General features: G+C 37.2%; 2 protein-coding genes and 1 non-coding gene across 4 annotated transcripts; 1 reads left to right on the top strand and 2 right to left on the bottom strand.

The window, feature by feature from the left end:
* Nucleotides 1–7,131: 7,131 nt before the first annotated feature.
* Nucleotides 7,132–11,058, top strand: LOC113336906 (3-isopropylmalate dehydrogenase, chloroplastic-like). 2 transcript variants are annotated; one of them, XM_026582608.1, is made up of 8 exons: nucleotides 7,132–7,419; nucleotides 8,140–8,469; nucleotides 8,561–8,722; nucleotides 8,813–8,887; nucleotides 9,190–9,299; nucleotides 9,381–9,453; nucleotides 9,605–10,000; nucleotides 10,118–11,058. In XM_026582608.1, the coding sequence occupies exons 1-7, from the start codon at nucleotides 7,201–7,203 to the stop codon at nucleotides 9,731–9,733; spliced, it is 1,098 nt and encodes a 365-aa protein (XP_026438393.1). In that variant the 5' UTR covers nucleotides 7,132–7,200; the 3' UTR covers nucleotides 9,734–10,000; nucleotides 10,118–11,058. The 2 variants fall into 2 exon arrangements, with proteins under 2 accessions (XP_026438393.1, XP_026438392.1); XM_026582607.1 differs by having other exon boundaries at nucleotides 9,602–10,000.
* A 1,781-nt stretch (nucleotides 11,059–12,839) lies between these two features.
* LOC113336794 (zinc finger BED domain-containing protein RICESLEEPER 2-like) lies at nucleotides 12,840–14,945 on the bottom strand. The gene has a single exon (XM_026582468.1). The coding sequence runs from the start codon at nucleotides 14,943–14,945 to the stop codon at nucleotides 12,840–12,842; it is 2,106 nt and encodes a 701-aa protein (XP_026438253.1).
* Nucleotides 14,946–15,405: 460 nt separating this feature from the next.
* Nucleotides 15,406–15,487, bottom strand: TRNAS-UGA. Its single transcript has one exon. It is a non-coding gene; the product is annotated as a tRNA-Ser (tRNA).
* Nucleotides 15,488–18,017: the final 2,530 nt, after the last annotated feature.

Here is an 18,017-nt window from a genome sequence, read left to right as displayed (position 1 = left end):
AACTTTTCATTATCATCTTAATTTTTTGCGTATATTCCTTTTATTCCGTAATCCTTGGTATTTCAATGCCTTGTTCAATGTTTTCAAAATATTGATTGACCAATATTTCTCGGCATTTTTGCAGTAGTCAACTCCAACAACTACTCACTATGAGTTGTCAAACAAATTTCATTGAAGACTCGTTGGTGACGATTTGGTTTTACGCGTTGGTGAAGTACTTTGGTTTCTCAACTAAGCAATGGATAATTAGTTTCTCTGATTATGAAAAAAAGTGTGAAGACAGTACAATTGCAGATAAGAAGATAACATGGACTGTTTGCAACCATCTTCTTCAACAACAGTTCAAGTTGAAATTTCTCTGATTATGATCAAAAGTGTGAAGATAGTACAAGTCAAGAGAAGAAGATAACATGAAATGTTTGCAAACATCTTCTTCAACAACAGTTCAAGTTGAACACTTCAAAAATTTCCGTGGTCAACTTGAGGGGGCGTGTTAGAATATATCCTCCATACACAAGATATCAACGTATCCCTGAAGACCAAAATAAGTGGTCCTGCAGTTTGTGCACGAGTGAAAATACAGTCAAAAATATCTTAGATAATTGTCGAATCAATTTTCTTTACCTAGTCAAATGAGATTTTGTGTTATCTCTTAGGTTTACCTAACTTTATAAATAAGAGTTGAAATGTAAGTGTAAAACTAGCCCAGTATAATCAAAACTGGAGATCAATATATTTCACCCCTCGAGGTTTCTCAGTGGATGTAGGCGTTAGTGCCGAACCACTTTAATTCCTCAGTCTTCTTCATTTATGTTTGATTGATTTTGTTTAATCGTTGATCCGTCTCAATGATACCCATAATTTATTAATTATATTATATTTTACATATATTCCGATTCAATAATAAAAAGTGAGCCTCCGTTAATTGAAGAAAATATTTGTTTGTATGAAAAGTTAATCCCATCAATTAAAAGATATAATTGTTTATATAAAAACGAACCCACTAAGTTAGTTTCCTCATCTTTCCCTGTCCAAAATTGAGTTCGCTCAAGGTTGTAAATAATATCTGGAAAATCGGCTTGTGTGTATCCGCCCGAGTCTGCCTGTACTCGTATGAGCACAAGCCTGTTACAGCCCGCCGTAGGCCGCCTAACTTGTCCTGGTTATCTTATATGGACAGGCTCGGGCTTTCCTTAAAATTAAATAGAATGACCTGGTACCTGCCCGAACAATCCGACCTGATACATGAATCTTCTTAAGAACTTTAGTTTTTATGTTGGAGTAAGTTACCACGTGTTTTGGTTATATTTTGGATTAAAATTCTTATTTTCATTTCTATTTTGCATTTAGAAGATTAATTACTTAACAATGTTTTAAAATTTAAACTAGAGTTCATTCAATCTCCAAATTATAAACAAAAATTAAACCAATTAAATCGATGATTACGTAACTTTGAAAGTACCAAAAACCTGAAACATGTTTGGCTTGCCTGGCCTATCCTGTTTAATAAAATGGGCTTTGAAGGGCCCTTGAACCCCAAATAAATATTTTTACCTAGCATGTACGGCATGACGGCCTCTCGGATAGCCGAATAAGGCTTGTATGACCTGGCATGGAATAGGGAACGGGCCAGCTTACACCCCTAAGTTTGCCCATCCTCGTGGACTTGCCTTGGCTAGAGGATAAACCATACTGCTCTAATTATCTCTATTAAAATTTCGAAGGAATGCCAAACAGCACAACACTTTGGCAAATTATGCTTCAACATCGTTTTTCATTAACTAACACTTTCATTCAAGGTTTGAAAAATAGGTCACAGCTATTGAGCGTGACCATTATAATACGTTTTGACGGGTGTGAGCACGTTTCAGGCGAAAATCGCGTTATTTAAGGAAAAACGCGTTTTTTATATGTTATTCTAAAATAACGGGCGTTATAACGGTTAAATAGAAAATGAAAAAGAATTATAGTTTGAAATTCCCATCTAACGGTTACAACGTGCGTGAAAACAGTTATAACGGGTCAAATAACGTTGTTATAACGTTTTCTATATATTACTATTTTATTTTTAAAATATTAGTTGTAATTTTTTAATCTTTAATTTAAAATATAAAGAATTGTAAGAAAATATTTTTATATTTTTTTTAATTAAAAAACGGTTATAACTGACGTGAAAACAGAAAAAGTGGTCTAAAAAAACTTAAGTTAAAAAGTTATTTAGATGGAGAAACGTAAAATTCAATTTTAGAAAAACGATTATAACATGTGTGAAAACGGAAAAACTGTTCTAAAAAACTAACGTTATTTCCTTTTTATCGGCGTTATATAGCCACGGGGTTCGGGGACTTTTACGGTCACGGTATATGGGTGTGACCGTTTTAACTAGGGCTGCACATACTCTGGTACGGACCGGTTCTCTTATGGAACCGGTTTCTGTACTTGGTGTTGACCGGTACCTCTTTTTGAGTACCGGTACCTGTACTTGTACCTGGTGTTGTACCTGTACCGCCGGTACCGGTACAAGACCGGTACCGGTTTTTTTACCCGGAAAACGTTACAAATTAATACTAAGTATAAGTTATACAATATTTCCATATGATCAATGTATCCAAAATAAGTTCAGGTTGCATACATATTTAAGTTCAACATTTCCATAACTTCAAAACAACAATCCAAAATAAGTTCAGTTTGCTAAAAAGTAAAAAACAACATTTCCACAACCATAAGTCTGTCTACGGCAAGTCGACAAGAAATGAAATGTGATCATTGCAAACGAAAATGGATGGTTGCAAAGCCTGCACTTGCAATTTCCAATCCTAGCCTGCATTCATTTCCATAAACAAACTTCAAGCTTTTAGGAAATACTCAATTATGACTGCAACAGGCAAAAAAAAGTAAACAAGAAGAAATAATTAAACTTCAGTCAGTACAATAAAATTAATTACTATTAAAGAAAACAAAAAAGAAGAAAAACCTAAATAAGTACCTGCCGCATCTTCACCATCATCATCAGGTACATAATCACATAGAAGATCAAGAGCAATGGGTTTTTGTAAATAGCTTTGTGTACAGAGCAATGCCTCAACTGTCTTTGTAGACATAGAATCTCTCCATGGAGTAAGCACGCGCTTCCCGGTGCTAAAAGATGATTCAGAGGATACTGAAGACACAAGCAAGGCTAATATATCTCTTGCAATGTAGGACAGTACCTTATACCTGTTTGCATTAGCCTGCCACCAAGCCAATATGTCAAAGGCATCATCTTGATCTACTTCACGCATTTTTCCATCCATCATCACATCTGTCAAGTACCTATCTAACTCTGTTGTTCTTGCTTCTTCAACACAACTTAGGTTGTCCCAATGTTGTCTCTTCCTTGATTGAATTCTTGATTTCAACCCTTGAGATGGCGTGCTAACTGAACTGGAAACTACCGAAGCAACACTAGATGACCCTTCCTCATAAGTTGAATATACTGAACTATAATCATCAAAGAGTTCCTGAAATTCTAATTTCACCTTTCTCATGATTCTTTGAACCTCCGACAAATTGTTCTCAAACAAACAGTTAAGAGTAAATTCTAGCCCCTTTAGTTTCTCTCTTGGATCCAACAATTGAGCAAAAAACATAACAGGATTCATTTTCTCGTACACACCCCAATACTTATTGTACTTGGCAAACATAAGACGAGACATACGTGCAATAAATGGATCTGATGCTACATTTTCTCTAATTTCAATTAATTGTTCATGGATGAATACCAACTCCCATAAGAAAGAATGAGTAGTGACTTGTGTAGAAGCAGAAAAATTGACAGTTGCATCGAAGAATACCTTTAAACACTTCACAAGACCTCTAGCATAATCCCAATCTTCTGCATAAGGAGCATGAGTCTTTACTTTCTTTTTCTTCTTCTTTTTTACCTCTTCTTCCATATCCTCAACCTCTTCATCTTCTTCCATATCCTCAACCACTTCTTCCAAGATATCATCACTAGCTATAGCTTCCTCAATATCAGCATCACTTGGTAAAACAGAGTCCTTGTCTTGCTCAAAAATAAACCTCTCTTGAAAGTCCTTATCAATCTGTGCTAACATTGCAAAAACTTTTTCATATCTTTGAGCAGCTTCTAACATCAAGTAAGTGTTATTCCATCTAGTGTATACATCTAAATTCAGTGCTTTCTTGTAATCTACCTTTGCTAGGGAAGCACATTGTTTAAACTTTTCATACCTAGAAGGAGAACCAAGAACATATTTTACAACTGACCTTATCCTTTTAACAGATTCATTAAAGAGTCGTACTGCATCTTTTATGACAAGAGAAAGAACATGGGCTGAACACCTCACCTGATAACAATAAACAAATAATCAAGAAAAATTAGTCATAACTCATAAGATGCATGTGACAAATTCCAAAATAAATTAATGATGTGAAATGAAATGAGAATGTTACATGTAAATATTTAGCTATGATTGGTGATCTTGTCCAGCTAGTAACAACTTGCTTCAGATGATCCATAGCTACTGTGTTGGCGCTGACATTGTCTAGAGTGACACCAAATATATCTTTTAGACCCCAATCTTCCAAACAATCCACCAACTTCTCACCAATTGCAATACCTGTGTGACCTTCAACTTGACAAAACATGAGTATTCTCTTCTGCAGTTTCCAGTTCTCATCAATGTAGTGAGCGGTTACACAAATATAATTAAAATTATTTGGTGATGTCCATGTGTCAGTTGTCAAAGATACCCTCTGCTTAGATGTCAAGAAGTAAGTTTTTAGGCTATTCTTCTCTTCTACATACATCTTTAAAATATCCCTATAAATTGTCATACGTCCTGGAACCTTGAACTTAGGTTGTGCCTCTTGCATCAATGCCACAAAGCCTGACCCTTCTACTTTTCTAAAAGGAATTTCATCCATAATTATCCACTCAACAAGACGCCTTCTTAACCTATCATAATTGTAAGTATGAGCAATAAGTTTACCATCCTGACCTGGTTTTGGGGGTGGCATCAACATAGATGGTTGTCCCTTTTCTTTCTTCCTATTAGGATTATTTAGACATCTATTCAAATGCTTTCGCAATTCAGAAGTGCCATTATTGTCATTGTGAGCTTTGTATTTATTGTGGCAATAACGACATTTAGCCCATTCATCATCTATCCTAGTCATTTCCAACCAAACAGATGATCTCACTCTGCCGTGCTTCTTTTTGCTATCACCAACTTCAACTGCTTCAGCTCTGCCTTTACTTGTTGGAGTTGCAGTTTCAGTTTCAGATTCATTTGTGTGAGATGCAGCTTGAGAGGATGATCCAACTTCTGTTTGTTGAGTTGTACTTGTAGTTGGAGTTGGAGTTGCATTTGTAGTTGGAGTTGCATTTGATGTGGTCATCTAACAAACATAAAACAGAACCAATTACATTCAGATTATACCAACATTCATTATAGAGTATTAGAAACAAAGAGAGAGAGAAGTAACTGCATTTTTAAGAAAGGGAGCTAAGAAAGAGAAAAAATAAATTCAAGAAAGATGCAGAACGTATGAGACTTGTTCTCAAAGAACTCATCATTTCCCCACTCATATCCCTGACACAAAGAAGATGACTGAAAGAGTAAAATTGATGAAATACAAGCTAGTTTACATACTCTGAAGTACTTTAAGTCTTTAATGGGTATTTTGTAACACCTGAAACACATCACGATCCTTAAGCGTTCAGCGGTTCAGCCTGAAATTCATTTATAGTTAAAGAGGAAATTAACAAGTAAGTAAATTTGCACAAGAAACAGTAGTCAGTAAAGAGTGTAAGCTAATAAATGGAAATCGGTGACATTTAAAAGTTGGAAAAAGCTAGCATTTCCACAAAACTGCAGAAATTGTTAAGCCCAAACTGATCATGCTCTTTAAAGCTTAAGCATCTACCTCACCATAAAAACTGCAGAAATTTGTTATTGTAAGTATGTTTCAAGAAGAAGAGAAACTTAGTGTGTCCCTTGTAGAAACCCATCATATATGTACTTTCAAATTACATCAAATTGCAGAAATTGCTGATCCTTCATTTATGAGAGTAAAATGAAATCCTATTGTAAAGCCAAGGAATAGCTAAACTGCATTGTGATCCATATCAATATGCACTGAACTCTTATTGCTTGTTTCTTTATATAAGAGTTGAGTAAAAATTGAGCTTACCACAAGCCATTGTGCAGTACTTGAGAACCCCAAAAATCTAATTCTTCCTTCTTCTCTGCTTTGGCCTTTGGACTAATCTTCTCAATATCTGAAGAAAAAAAAATACAAACGAACTTAGAACATAAAACTGAAATTAGAAAAGGAATTCTAGTATTCTACTGAGAGACAATCATACAAACCAAAACAAAATAAAAGGAAAAAAATAAACCCTAAAAAAATCAATACAACCAGATGTACAGTAACCCTAAAAAAATCAATACAATCAAAACTCGTATCATAAAACTGAAATTAGAAACATACCCATGATTTGAACTTCATAAAATCAAAAAGTTTGCTAGAGATTATGTCAAAAAAATCAATATTCTAGGGTTCAATACGAAATCAATGTACAATCAAACGATTCAAAGTTTCAAAGCATAAGGAGAAGAATACTGACCTGAATCGTGATAGAGATGGTGATCCACTGATATTACTGATATTCAATCTCGATTCAAACCTTAAGAGAATCGAGAAAATGATGCTGCCGCTGGCGCTGAGGGAGAAGAAGAAACGAAGAAGAACTGAAGAATGCTTCTTCATTTTTTTTCTTCTCGACATCTATCTAGATCTCAACGGCTAGGATTAAAAACCTAGATAGATCTCAATGGCTAATAATAACCGGTACAGATGGTCCGGTACAAGTACGGTTCTCCCCAAGAACCGGTATCTGTACCGGTCTATTCCGGTTCTGAAATTTGAGAACCGGTGTCTGTACCGGTCAAGCCGGTTCCGGTTCGGTACCAGTCCGGTTTTTCCGGTTCTACTCCGGTTCAGGTCGTGTAGACCGGTTCTTGTGCAGCCCTAGTTTTAACGGGTGTTTTTCAAACCTTGCTTTCATTTGAATCTTTTTATCGCCGCTATTGCTTTCAAACCTTGCTATTTCTTTCATTTGAATCATTTCTATTAAAATCTCCAACTCTCTCTATGTAAACGGATCTCCCTGCCCCTGGCCGAACTTCTTCCATGGCTTCTCAAATCCTCAGAAGGGTTCTTCGAAGCCGACAGATCCCAAAATCTTTCGTTGCAAACCCTAGTTTAACTACGATTATTGCATTTCCTTTCTCATGTTCATCATCTGACTCTTCGTCCTCTGATGATTCTCCTCTTCCAAGTTTCCCAATTACAGTGAGTTTAATCCCCGGTGATGGAGTCGGACCTGAAATTGCAGAGTCCGTAAAGAAGGTTTGCTTCTAATCTTATTTATATGTGTTTGTTTCAGAAAAATTAAATTAATCACTTATAGGGTTGTATATATATATATATATTTATTTTTATTTTGAAATCAGGTTGTATAGGTATGGTCTTCAATTTTTTCTATCTCAAATAAATCACGATTCTACGAAATCGTAACTGTTGATAAGAAATTCTTTGAGTTAGCTTATACGAGACCTACAATAATTGTCTGGATTTTATAATGTAAAGATGATATCTAGAAGCAATTTGTTGATATATATGTTTTTTAGTTGAAAAATCGCAACTGGCACAGGGATTATTTACTGGTACGTAAAGCACTTTCTGATTCATACCTCAAAGAGTTTCCTAAATTGACAGTTCTAATCAGTTGCTTGGACATTGTGTAATTTTTGATCATATTGATGGTATTGGCGTGCATATTTTGTTGATTACCTAGTATGGATTACACTCTTAGAAGTTTGATTCATTCTCGCTATCCTGTTATACTCTGACCTTCATCGTAGCTTATTATACACCTTTATGGCTTTTATATCCTTCTTTTCAATGAAAGACAGCTTGGGTTCAATACACTTATTGGTATCCTTTTGGTGGTTCAGAATAGGGTAATGAAGTTATGTGGCGTACAGTTGTGTAGCTCCTCTGAACGTCTGACCAGTAGAGTCACAATTGCCTAATTCAGATCTAACTGGTGTAATTTCGGTGGTACAGGTGCTTGCTACAGCTGATGTACCTATAGAGTGGGAGGAACATTTTGTTGGGCACACAGTAGACCCAAGAGTACAGAGTTTTCTCACGTGGGAAAGTTTGGAATCAATACAGAGAAATAAAGTGGGTCTGAAAGGTCCAATGGACACCCCAATTGGAAAAGGACCGAAAGGCGATAGGACTTTGAGCCTTACATTAAGGAAAGACCTTTGTTTTTATGCAAATGTTAGACCTTGTTGCAGTCTCCGTGGATGTAAAACCCGTTATGATGACGTCAATCTAGTCACAGTTCGAGGAAATACTGAAGGGGAATATAGTGGTCTTGAGCATGAAGTAAGTCTCCACCCCTCCTTTGTGTTCCATTGAAATAGTTGTGGGATCTTCCAATCCAAACCATCTCAGTGCTTGATTTACATTGTGCTAGGTGGTGAGAGGTGTAGTCGAGAGTCTTAATGTTATTACTCGCCAAGCAAGTCTTAGAGTCGCAGAATATACTTTTCATTATTCCAAGACCCACGGACGCCAGAGGGTCTCAGCAATTCATAATGCAAACTTTATGAGCAAGATCGATGGTATTTTCCTTACGGTATTTTAGTGTAGATCAAACTCCAGCTTGTGAACTGCCATAATTTTTTCTTTGGATATCTGGGCAATGAGCTGTGACTTTTATCTGCAGTGTTGTCGTGAGGTGGCAGCAAAGTATCCTGAAATAGTTTATGAGGAAGTCATCATTGACGATTGCTGCATGATGGTATCTTTGCTTCTGCTAATCTTGTAATTGCTTACTTCTGTAAATTGGTTGTATATCAGACCTCCGTAGCGTTACTTTTGAGGTTCTGCGGCGAGGATATTTGTCTGCATTTTCTTTGCTGAATGTAAGAGAATGAAAAAAAGTCTTAGTTTTAAACGGAAGTTTTGAATGCTAAGGTGAAAGAATATTATTTCTCACATTAGTGTTTCATCCAGCATGACTTTGTCTCTTGCATTTAGCTTGGAGTTTAAAGGTCTGCTTTGTTATTGATGCAGCTCACTCTGTTGTTTGTGTCTAAACAGCTAGTTAAAAATCCCGCACTCTTTGATGTACTGGTAATGCCTAACCTCTACGGAGATATCATCAGTGATTTTTGTGCCGGCTTGGTTGGTGGCTTATGGTTAACTCCTGGGTACTCCTCTGTTTTCTTTTTCCCCTTTCTGGCCTTACTATACCATTCCAAGTTTCTAATCTTTGTTTGCCCTTCATCTAGCTGTAACATTGGGGAGTACGGCATTGCCCTTGCTGAGGCAGTGCATGGTTCGGCCCCTGATATTGCTGGGATGGTAAGCAACAATCCACAGTTATCTCTTGTTTAAATATTGCATTTGTTCATCAAGCATATAATGAACTTGAGGAACATCTATGTTCCGTATTCTGGTATTTTAGCAAACTGAAGCTTTCATCTGAAGCATGATTATGAACTTTGAATAGCAGACGGGAAGTATCGAACAGCTGATCTTGGTGGCTCTTCATCAACGACAGATTTTACAAAAGCCATTTGTGACGACCTTTGAATTTCTAATCTTGAGACTATCATGTTCAAGGATGCAATCTGTCATGTAGTGGGAACTTTTGTCCTTGTGACTGCTTGCGAGGAGACACTGTACCACGATTAGATGTTGGAGTTGTTTCTATGTTCACGTTCAGCGAGCCAGATTCAGAATCAACAAACACATCATCGCTTGATGCATCACTGCCAGTATGCTAAAGGGTTTTAACCTTTCTCAACGGAATTGGCCAGAGCCTCCATCTACGATCAGATGGAGATGATCCTCCCTGAGCTTTAGAGTCTCATCTTGTTTTACAAGAATTGCATCGGTAAATCAACAGGTATATCTAAACCAAATGCCACTTTTCAAAGTATTGTCGGTGCAGCTTTCTCCCACAGCGAGTACCTCCGTTTAAGTCTAACCACAAGATTTTCATTCTTTGTAATTGATGACACAGAAGCTTTGAACTCTTCCCCAAGGCGTGACGTGCATCGAACACCTCACTAGCAGGACCCTACCCTAAACCAGCATGACGCAATTCCGACATAGTTTAAAGGGAATCCAGCAAGCAACCAGGATAGCTACGTTAAAGGGAAGAAACAAAATGGATGTCTAGTGTAACAGCACCTTAACCCTTTCAGTTCTACTCATTTTTTCATCCTCCTTTGTCCCCACAGCAGAAGTCCTTGTCTCGGGTTCATTCCTACTGGAATCTACTGTTTCCAGAGCAGGTTTTTGGGACTAGCGTTGGGCCTTGCAAGTCTCATCTGTTTGAATCACAATCTCTCCCTCAACTTGAGTGTTTCTAAACTCCTCAGTTGTTTTTAAACTTGGCTCCCTCACCAGGACGTAGGTGAAATTGTGGGGTATTCAACTGTACATTATCCATATTCTCCTGTGGAATTCGAATCATTATCCGCTCCACAATTCTCAATTTAGGGTGAACCTAATTGACCCACATTCATCTGAAAACTGAACCACCTCAGTACGTGAACGCTAGATATAAAGCTTACCCGCACCGTTATCATCATTGCTGCTAGTGTTCTCCTGCCGTGTATCTTCCAAATTTTCGGAATAAAGAACTTTCTATTTCTCGGTGGTCTTGTTCAAAATATATGCTTCCCACGATTTATCAAGGTACATGTGGAACATGACTTCAGGTAACAAAACACCCCCGATTCACGGGACCAGTCAGCTGACCCAGATCTGACTCAAGTTAGGTGATTTCAGTTAGATCTAAATACAAGGCTAGTAAGTGTGTGCTGAGAGTGTGCAAGTTATATGAGTCGCACATGTGAGGTGTATGAGTGATAAAGAGAATTCATGTGAGTATATAAACTCAAGTCTGTCCTGTAAATCATAATTTTTCTTTTAATCAAATCATTGCATTCGCCTGGACCAAGTATTCATGACAAACATGTGTTATGTCTTGACTTGCAAATGCCAAACAACACAACATATGTATCATTTTAATCAGACTTTCACCACCGTTAGTGATATATTGGTGATGTAAAATAAAGAAAAATTTATATATATTCCTCTTGATCTCTCTCAATTGGTATGCCGACACACCTATCGCTCGTTCATATCATTCGCCAGTCATCTGAAAATGAAATTGAAAATCATGATTATGGTGATGTCAATGGTGTTTCTGTTGAAAATGGAAGTAGCACGTAGCAGCATTCGTCACAGTGTATGGAAACCAAACAGGGCTCAATTGCGGGCCCTGGAAAAATAATTAGGGGTCTTAAATTCCTATCCCCACTCATGGGAAGAGAATAAGGGGTGTCTAAATACCATGTAAAGACTAGATTATCCGAACCCTTGGAATTGTGACACATGTCAACCTATTAATTTTTATTTTTTTAGTTTTAATTTTTTAATTTTTAACTTTTTTTTTAGTTTTAATGTTTTTTATTTGTTATTTTTTTTTTGCCGAGATTTGTATGAAAAATCGTCGTGGCAGTAAAGTGTTTCATTAACGACTCTCAAGAGTCGTTACTATTTTAAAAACGACTCTCGAGGGTCGTCATTGTTTCATTGACGACCCTCAACAGTTGTTAATGATTGAAAACCGACCCTCAAGAGTCGTCATTGTTTGAATGACGACTCTAAACAGTCGTTGCATATAAAAGGATCGTTATCTTCTCCGAAAAAATACATCAAAGGGTTGTCATGGTCTTATTCAATACTATTACGACCCTTTAATGTGTTTCCGCCATTAATAACTCTCCGAAGATAATAACGACTCTTTTATATGGGTTAACGACTCTTGAGGGTCGTTTTTCTATCATTAACGACTCTTGAGGGTCGTTTTTGAAATAGTAACGACTCTTGAGAGTCATCAATGAAACACTTCACCTGCATGACGATTTTTCATACAAATCTCGGCAAAAAAAAATTTAAAAAAATTAAAAAAAAAAAAAGAAATTGCAAACAAAATATTTGAAAGAATAAAGGTTAAAATCAAATTAAATAAGATTAACAACTAATCAACTCAATTAACACTAATGATTTGAAAGTAGTTTAGGCATTTTTTAAAAATGAAATAAGAGATAACCCCCATTACTATTTCATGATCTTTTTTTGTCATATAGCTAGGGGTCCCCGATTATTTTTCCAGGTCCCCAATTCAGCCCCGAAACCAAAGTTCTCCCAAATCCGCGAAAATGTATGTTTTGGGTTTATGTACGACACCAGCTGTTTCGCAAGTAATCATATGCTGTTGATTGACATCACGCTTCTACTTATGTTTCTACTGTTCAATGTTTTGATAGTGCTTCAATTTCCATATTATGAAAAAATCATGGGCTGTTTCCATTAGAAATTCGAGAATTTTGCAGCGTTTGAAGATTCCTTTTTTTTCCGTAAGAAAATCCAAGGGATTGCATTCTAAAGCCAGGAAATCTTTACATTGATACGCTAACTCCATTCTTCAACTAATAACATTCCCAAAAAATAACACCAAAGATAACATTCGTAACTCCGATCTTCGTTACAAGGTTGTACCTGACTGAATTTACAAAACAAAAAAAGTTGGTTTTTTTCTTGCAGAATTGGTGGTGGACTGCACCAACTGCATCAGAGTCGGAAGATTCATTACAAGGTTGTACCCGACATAATATACATAGAAGAAAAAAGAAAAGAAAAAAAAAAACATAAAAAAATTAAAAGCAGAATTAGTATCCTGGTGGTGCACCAACTGCATCAGAGTCGGAAGATTCTTCATCCATGAAATTCTGATCTCTGAACTTTGCGTCGTCCCAATCTTTCAAGCAAACCTGTGCATCTAACATTTCAGCACTTAACTTCGTCTTCTTCTCATCCAAAACACTGCCACTTGCACTGAAAGCAACACCTGAAGCAACTGTAGAAACTGGAGGCGTTAACAGATCCCGCGCCATGATAGATAGAATCGGAAAATTCCCACAATACTTTCTCCACCATGACAAAAGATCGAAATTCGCTTCATCTTCTTGATCAGTAATGAAATCAGTAAACTCAGTATCCAGATACTTGTACAGGTCAGTATGCGCCAAGGCAGAAGAACTTGTGCTTTTCTGTTTACCTTTACTAGCAATCAAATTCCAAGATGCATCATTCTTTCTTATAGTGTGTGGTGATGCCGCCATAGCTGATCCGTGCGATGGGTTGCCATGACTTTGTTCATATGAATTATACAAAGTACTTAACATGCTCTTAATGCTATCAGAAGTGTTATGCAAATGAATGTTCAACTTCTCTGAAATCCCTTCGATTAGTGCTTCTGTACCAAGTAACTTTTTCCTAGGATCCATAACAGAAGACAAGAGGAAAATAGGTGGAATATGTTCACAATATGTTTTAAACCTTTGTTCCATTTTGGCGAAAATGGTTGCATAAGTCGAATACCTTCTACACTCAACAAAAGCGTTAGAGATGTTATACAATTGATTCAAAGCAATCGATGAAGTAGGATAATAAACATCGGCTAATATCTTGATAGCATCATAGAAAACTTCTAACAATTGCATAAAAGTGAAAGCACATTCGAAATCCCTGTCTACTAAAAACACATGGTTATACTTGGAATTAAATTCCTTAATCAATAGCTCATAACCCTGACAAGACTTCAACATCAGATAAGTCGAATTCCAGCGGGTCGGAGTATCCATTTTGAAACGCCTAGGCTTCAAATCATTCATTTTGCAAAGTTCATCAAACTCTTGTAATCTAGAAGGTGACGATATTATAAAAATCAACGAGTCTCTAATTTTTTCAATATAATTCTTTTCAGGATCTTCATCAATTAGCTTAATACCATCTTGCACAATCAAATTGATAGTATGACACAAACATCTAATATGAAACAACAAGCCTTCGTATGGGGGATGAAAATTATGCTTAAAGAAATCAGTTGCACTGCTATTAGCACTGTAGTTATCGAAAGTAATACTGAAACATTTATCAACAATCCCATACTCATTCAGGATATTCAGTATACTCTGATACATGTGCTGATCAGAATGAGGATACTCCAGCATACGAAAACCAATAATCTTCTTATTCAAAAACCAAGTATCAGAACTAATGTAATGCGCAGTAAGCGAAAGATAACCCAATTTGTAATTACTGCTAGTCCACATATCAGAAGTAAATGAAATAACACCATTATGATTAGCAAACTCAGAAATCAAACCCCGCTTCTGCATTTTAAAAATCTCCAATGCATCATTTTTAACAACCCCTTTCGGCACTTTACTAAACCCTGGCTGACAATAATTTCTCATAAAATACTCGAACCTGCGGTCTTGGCCGAAAGTAAAAGGCTGTTCAGCTGCAGACACATAAACAGCTAAACCCTCTCTCATTCTACCTTGATCATACATAAACCCCGGATCCACAGGACCGGCATCGATACGAGGCTGTATAGCGTCATGAGACACTAACCTACTTGGCCCTGGGGTACTTTTAGCTGGGGTTGGTAACTGGACAGGGATAGGCCTAATAACTGAACCCTCAATGGTCAAAGGGGTTGGAGAATAATGAATGTTAGGATCATTAGGGTTCATAATACCATGATGTCTAGGTGAACATTTTTTCCAATGCCTATTCAAATGACCAGTACCACCACCTGAACTACATGAATAATGCTTTTTACAGTAATTGCAAATGGCTTTGTTGATTTTAGCACCGTTTAATTCTACTTGCTGAATTGTAAAATGACTCCATACTATTGATTTCCTTCTCTTATTTGATAATGATGCATTTGAACTAGAGGGGGTTGAAACTGCTGATTCATCCATTTCTATGTTGTAATCTGGATCTGTCTTTTTGGGGTCCATAAAAATGAAAAAAAGAAGAACATCAAATACTACTGAAATAACTGTTACCTCGATAAATCTTTGAGAAGAAGCTTGAGAGAGATTTGAAAAGCAGCTTGATCATACAATTCTTCAGAGAGAGAGGGAAAGAGAGAGATTTGGGAGTGAATTGGAAAACCGAAGAAGAAATGGGGGCTTGATATTTATAGGTGAAGAGGGAAATAAAAGTTCAGGACGATTTTAGCCTTCAATTAGCCGTTATTGGACTGTTGGAGAGGGTATATTGGTAAAGGGATTCTCGAATGGGTTGTCAGGCCGTGCTAGCAGATCAGGCTTTATTGGTGTGCAACGGTAATATTTTGGCACTTGTCGACTTTTGGCACGGGTGAATGGACGCGTAGAGGCACGTGTCAGGAAGAAGGGAAAAAAGTTGAAAAAATATCGTCGACAGCAGGGATCGAACCTGCGCGGGCGAAGCCCAACAGATTTCAAGTCTGTCTCCTTAACCACTCGGACATATCGACTTGTTTGAGTAAAAATTGCGTTCAAGTGTATTTGAACATATAAGAATATGTACTCCCCCCTGCCTACTCTGTGTAATATTTTGAAACGGAGGTAGTATTTTGATATTCGAAGTCTCTCTCCGTTTCAAAAAGATAAGTTTGGTTTTCCTTTTTGTGTATGTTAAAAAGAAAGGCTTGTTTACTTTAATAGAAAATCAAATATTATAAGTTTATTATTTTTTCCATATTAGGGACCGCATCTCTATTTCTTAACAAATCCGTGGATCATTTGTCTCTCTTGTTTTTCTCTTGAAAATATCAAGGTACGACTTTTAATTTAAGGGATAAGTTTAGAAAAAGCATGAAATAGTGACTTAATTTCTTATTTTTGTGCAAACTCAAACAAGAATACCTTTTTGAAATGAAGGGAGTATTTTGGATGCTCATTACAAAAAAGATATCTAATCAGACTTAATTGACTATAATCAAAAGTAATATTATAACACTCTTTATTCACATTTTCCAAATATTATTACATAAGAAACCTTAAACATAAGTATTTTTTAAAATGACATTGAGAATATCAATTAAGATAATATTAGGTGGTTGTGAATCATAGATAAAATGAAAATATCTTTATATGTGAGCCAAATGACCCCTTCATCCATCTGGTTGTTGTTGACATGTCTAAAATCTTTCGAAAAACTTTGTGAAATCTGAAAACCTCACAAAGAATAGTTTTTTTCTCTCTTATGAAAATGCTTGAATGATGTCCTTCCAACTAATTACAGATTATCAATAATCATAACAATGCAAATTAGATGTACCTTTCGTTGAACTAAGGATGAAATCGTGAAGCGTTTATTCTTTAACTATCGTTTCTCTAAATTTATTTGGATATACATGATTCCCAAACTATCGTTGATGAATATTCACTTTAATGTGAGCTTTAAGGGTATAAATACCCAAAAACTACTCCCAGGTAAAACAATGTACTGTCAAGGTACTTTCTTTAGGTTCGAAAATCAAAATCGTACAAAACGAGCCTAAACCAAGAAATTAGACGTTCACGTTTTGCTTCGGTTACAAAGAGAGAAGATGGGATGATCTTAGGGGAGGGAAAGCGTAGAATGTTGAGGAAATCAGTGGTGACTGAACTGTTGTCTGTGAGGTTGTCGAACTATGAAAGAAGCAGAGATTGAGAATGATAAACTTGTTATGTCTTCTGGATAGACAAAGTGGTCTATTTATAGTTATAAGGAACGCTCACTATTCCCTCGTAATTAGTGGAGATCGTGCTGCATGTTGTTTTAAACGATCACACCAATACCCATAAATAATTCCACCCCCACCCCCCACCCCCCCCACCCCACCCCCCACCCCCCCCCCCCCCCCCCCCCCCCCCCCCCCACTCCCCCACACACACGTAACATGTTTTTGATTTCTCTTATGAACTAATGGACTGTCTCTTGTCTTGTCCAGGTTGATACAATGTACTTGACTGAGTAGTAGCCTAAGCTAGCCAGACTTTTTCAAAGTGACATAGCTTGAAGAGACAAATTAGACCCAAGTTATGTGTGACTAATAAGAAGTTTGTCGTAAGATGGCATTGTAAACAGGCCCATAGCCACTTAATAAGCTCATGGCGTATTTATGGCCTATTTGTGGCATGTTAATAGCATATTCGTGGCATATGGCGTGTTTGTGGAATATATGTTTATGCTATCCATAATAATACGCGAGGGTCCCATAGAAATAACCATGTCCTAGGAGGCACATCCAATCTGACCAAGGATGAAAACTGGCCAAGGTGGATTGCGAAGTTTTGTAGCGTGGGGCACCAAATTAATAGATAGCCAAGTCGTGGCACGGGGCACGGCCTAGTTAGTATCTAGACAAGTCTTGGAGCGGGGCACCAAGTGATAGATAGCCAAGTCGTGACGCGATGCACGGCCTATTTAATAGCCAAAGTTGTGGCTACGAACTTTGGTGGGACGGAACTGATGGCTAAGGCCACAAACTTTGGTTTAACGAGAGAAACCTGTGTCCATGGGCACGAACATGACTATAATATGCGGCTATATTGGTCTAGATATGTAACGCGACCAGGTTAGCATGGCTATGTGGCGCGACCATATTGGCCTGGCTACCTCAAAAACTTCTAGAAGGGACAAGACCACTATGATTTTTGGGTCTTCGCTAACTTCCACGAGCCGCAGCCATAAGACGACGTCGTGTGAACATCGTTAATGCGATCGATAGCCAATGGGTTGAGGGGACGCGACCAGGTTAGCCTGGCTATGTGGTAGGGCCATGTTGGTCTGGCTATGGGACGCGGCCAGGTTAGTCTGTCTATGTGGTGCGGCCATGCTGGTTGGTCGACTCATCTTGACTATTTTGGTCTGGTAGCTTAACCATGTCTAAGTGTACTTGGCGGGCACTTAGTTTGTATCATACATAACATATTCAAGGAATTCAGCCGTGAAAGTTCAGCGACTCAAAGTGATGTTCTTTGTGATTTCGTACTAAATAGTATGCTACTAATAATACT

The sequence above is a fragment of the Papaver somniferum genome, unplaced genomic scaffold (genome assembly GCF_003573695.1).
Source record: "Papaver somniferum cultivar HN1 unplaced genomic scaffold, ASM357369v1 unplaced-scaffold_154, whole genome shotgun sequence".
In the NCBI taxonomy this organism is placed as follows: domain Eukaryota; kingdom Viridiplantae; phylum Streptophyta; class Magnoliopsida; order Ranunculales; family Papaveraceae; genus Papaver; species Papaver somniferum.
The sequence above is the reverse complement of the archived record's forward strand: the minus strand, read 5'-3'. Positions and strand labels throughout refer to the sequence as shown.

Excerpts from the sequence above, each read along its gene's own strand:
- LOC113336906 (XM_026582607.1), top strand. The coding sequence starts at position 7,201 with ATGGCTTCTCAAATCCTCAGAAGGGTTCTTCGAAGCCGACAGATCCCA. Across the intron at positions 8,470-8,560 it reads ATAGTGGTCTTGAGCATGAA|GTGGTGAGAGGTGTAGTCGA; the intron begins GTAAGTCTCCAC and ends ACATTGTGCTAG. Across the intron at positions 8,888-9,189 it reads TTGACGATTGCTGCATGATG|CTAGTTAAAAATCCCGCACT; the intron begins GTATCTTTGCTT and ends GTGTCTAAACAG.
- LOC113336794 (XM_026582468.1), bottom strand. The coding sequence starts at position 14,945 with ATGGATGAATCAGCAGTTTCAACCCCCTCTAGTTCAAATGCATCATTA.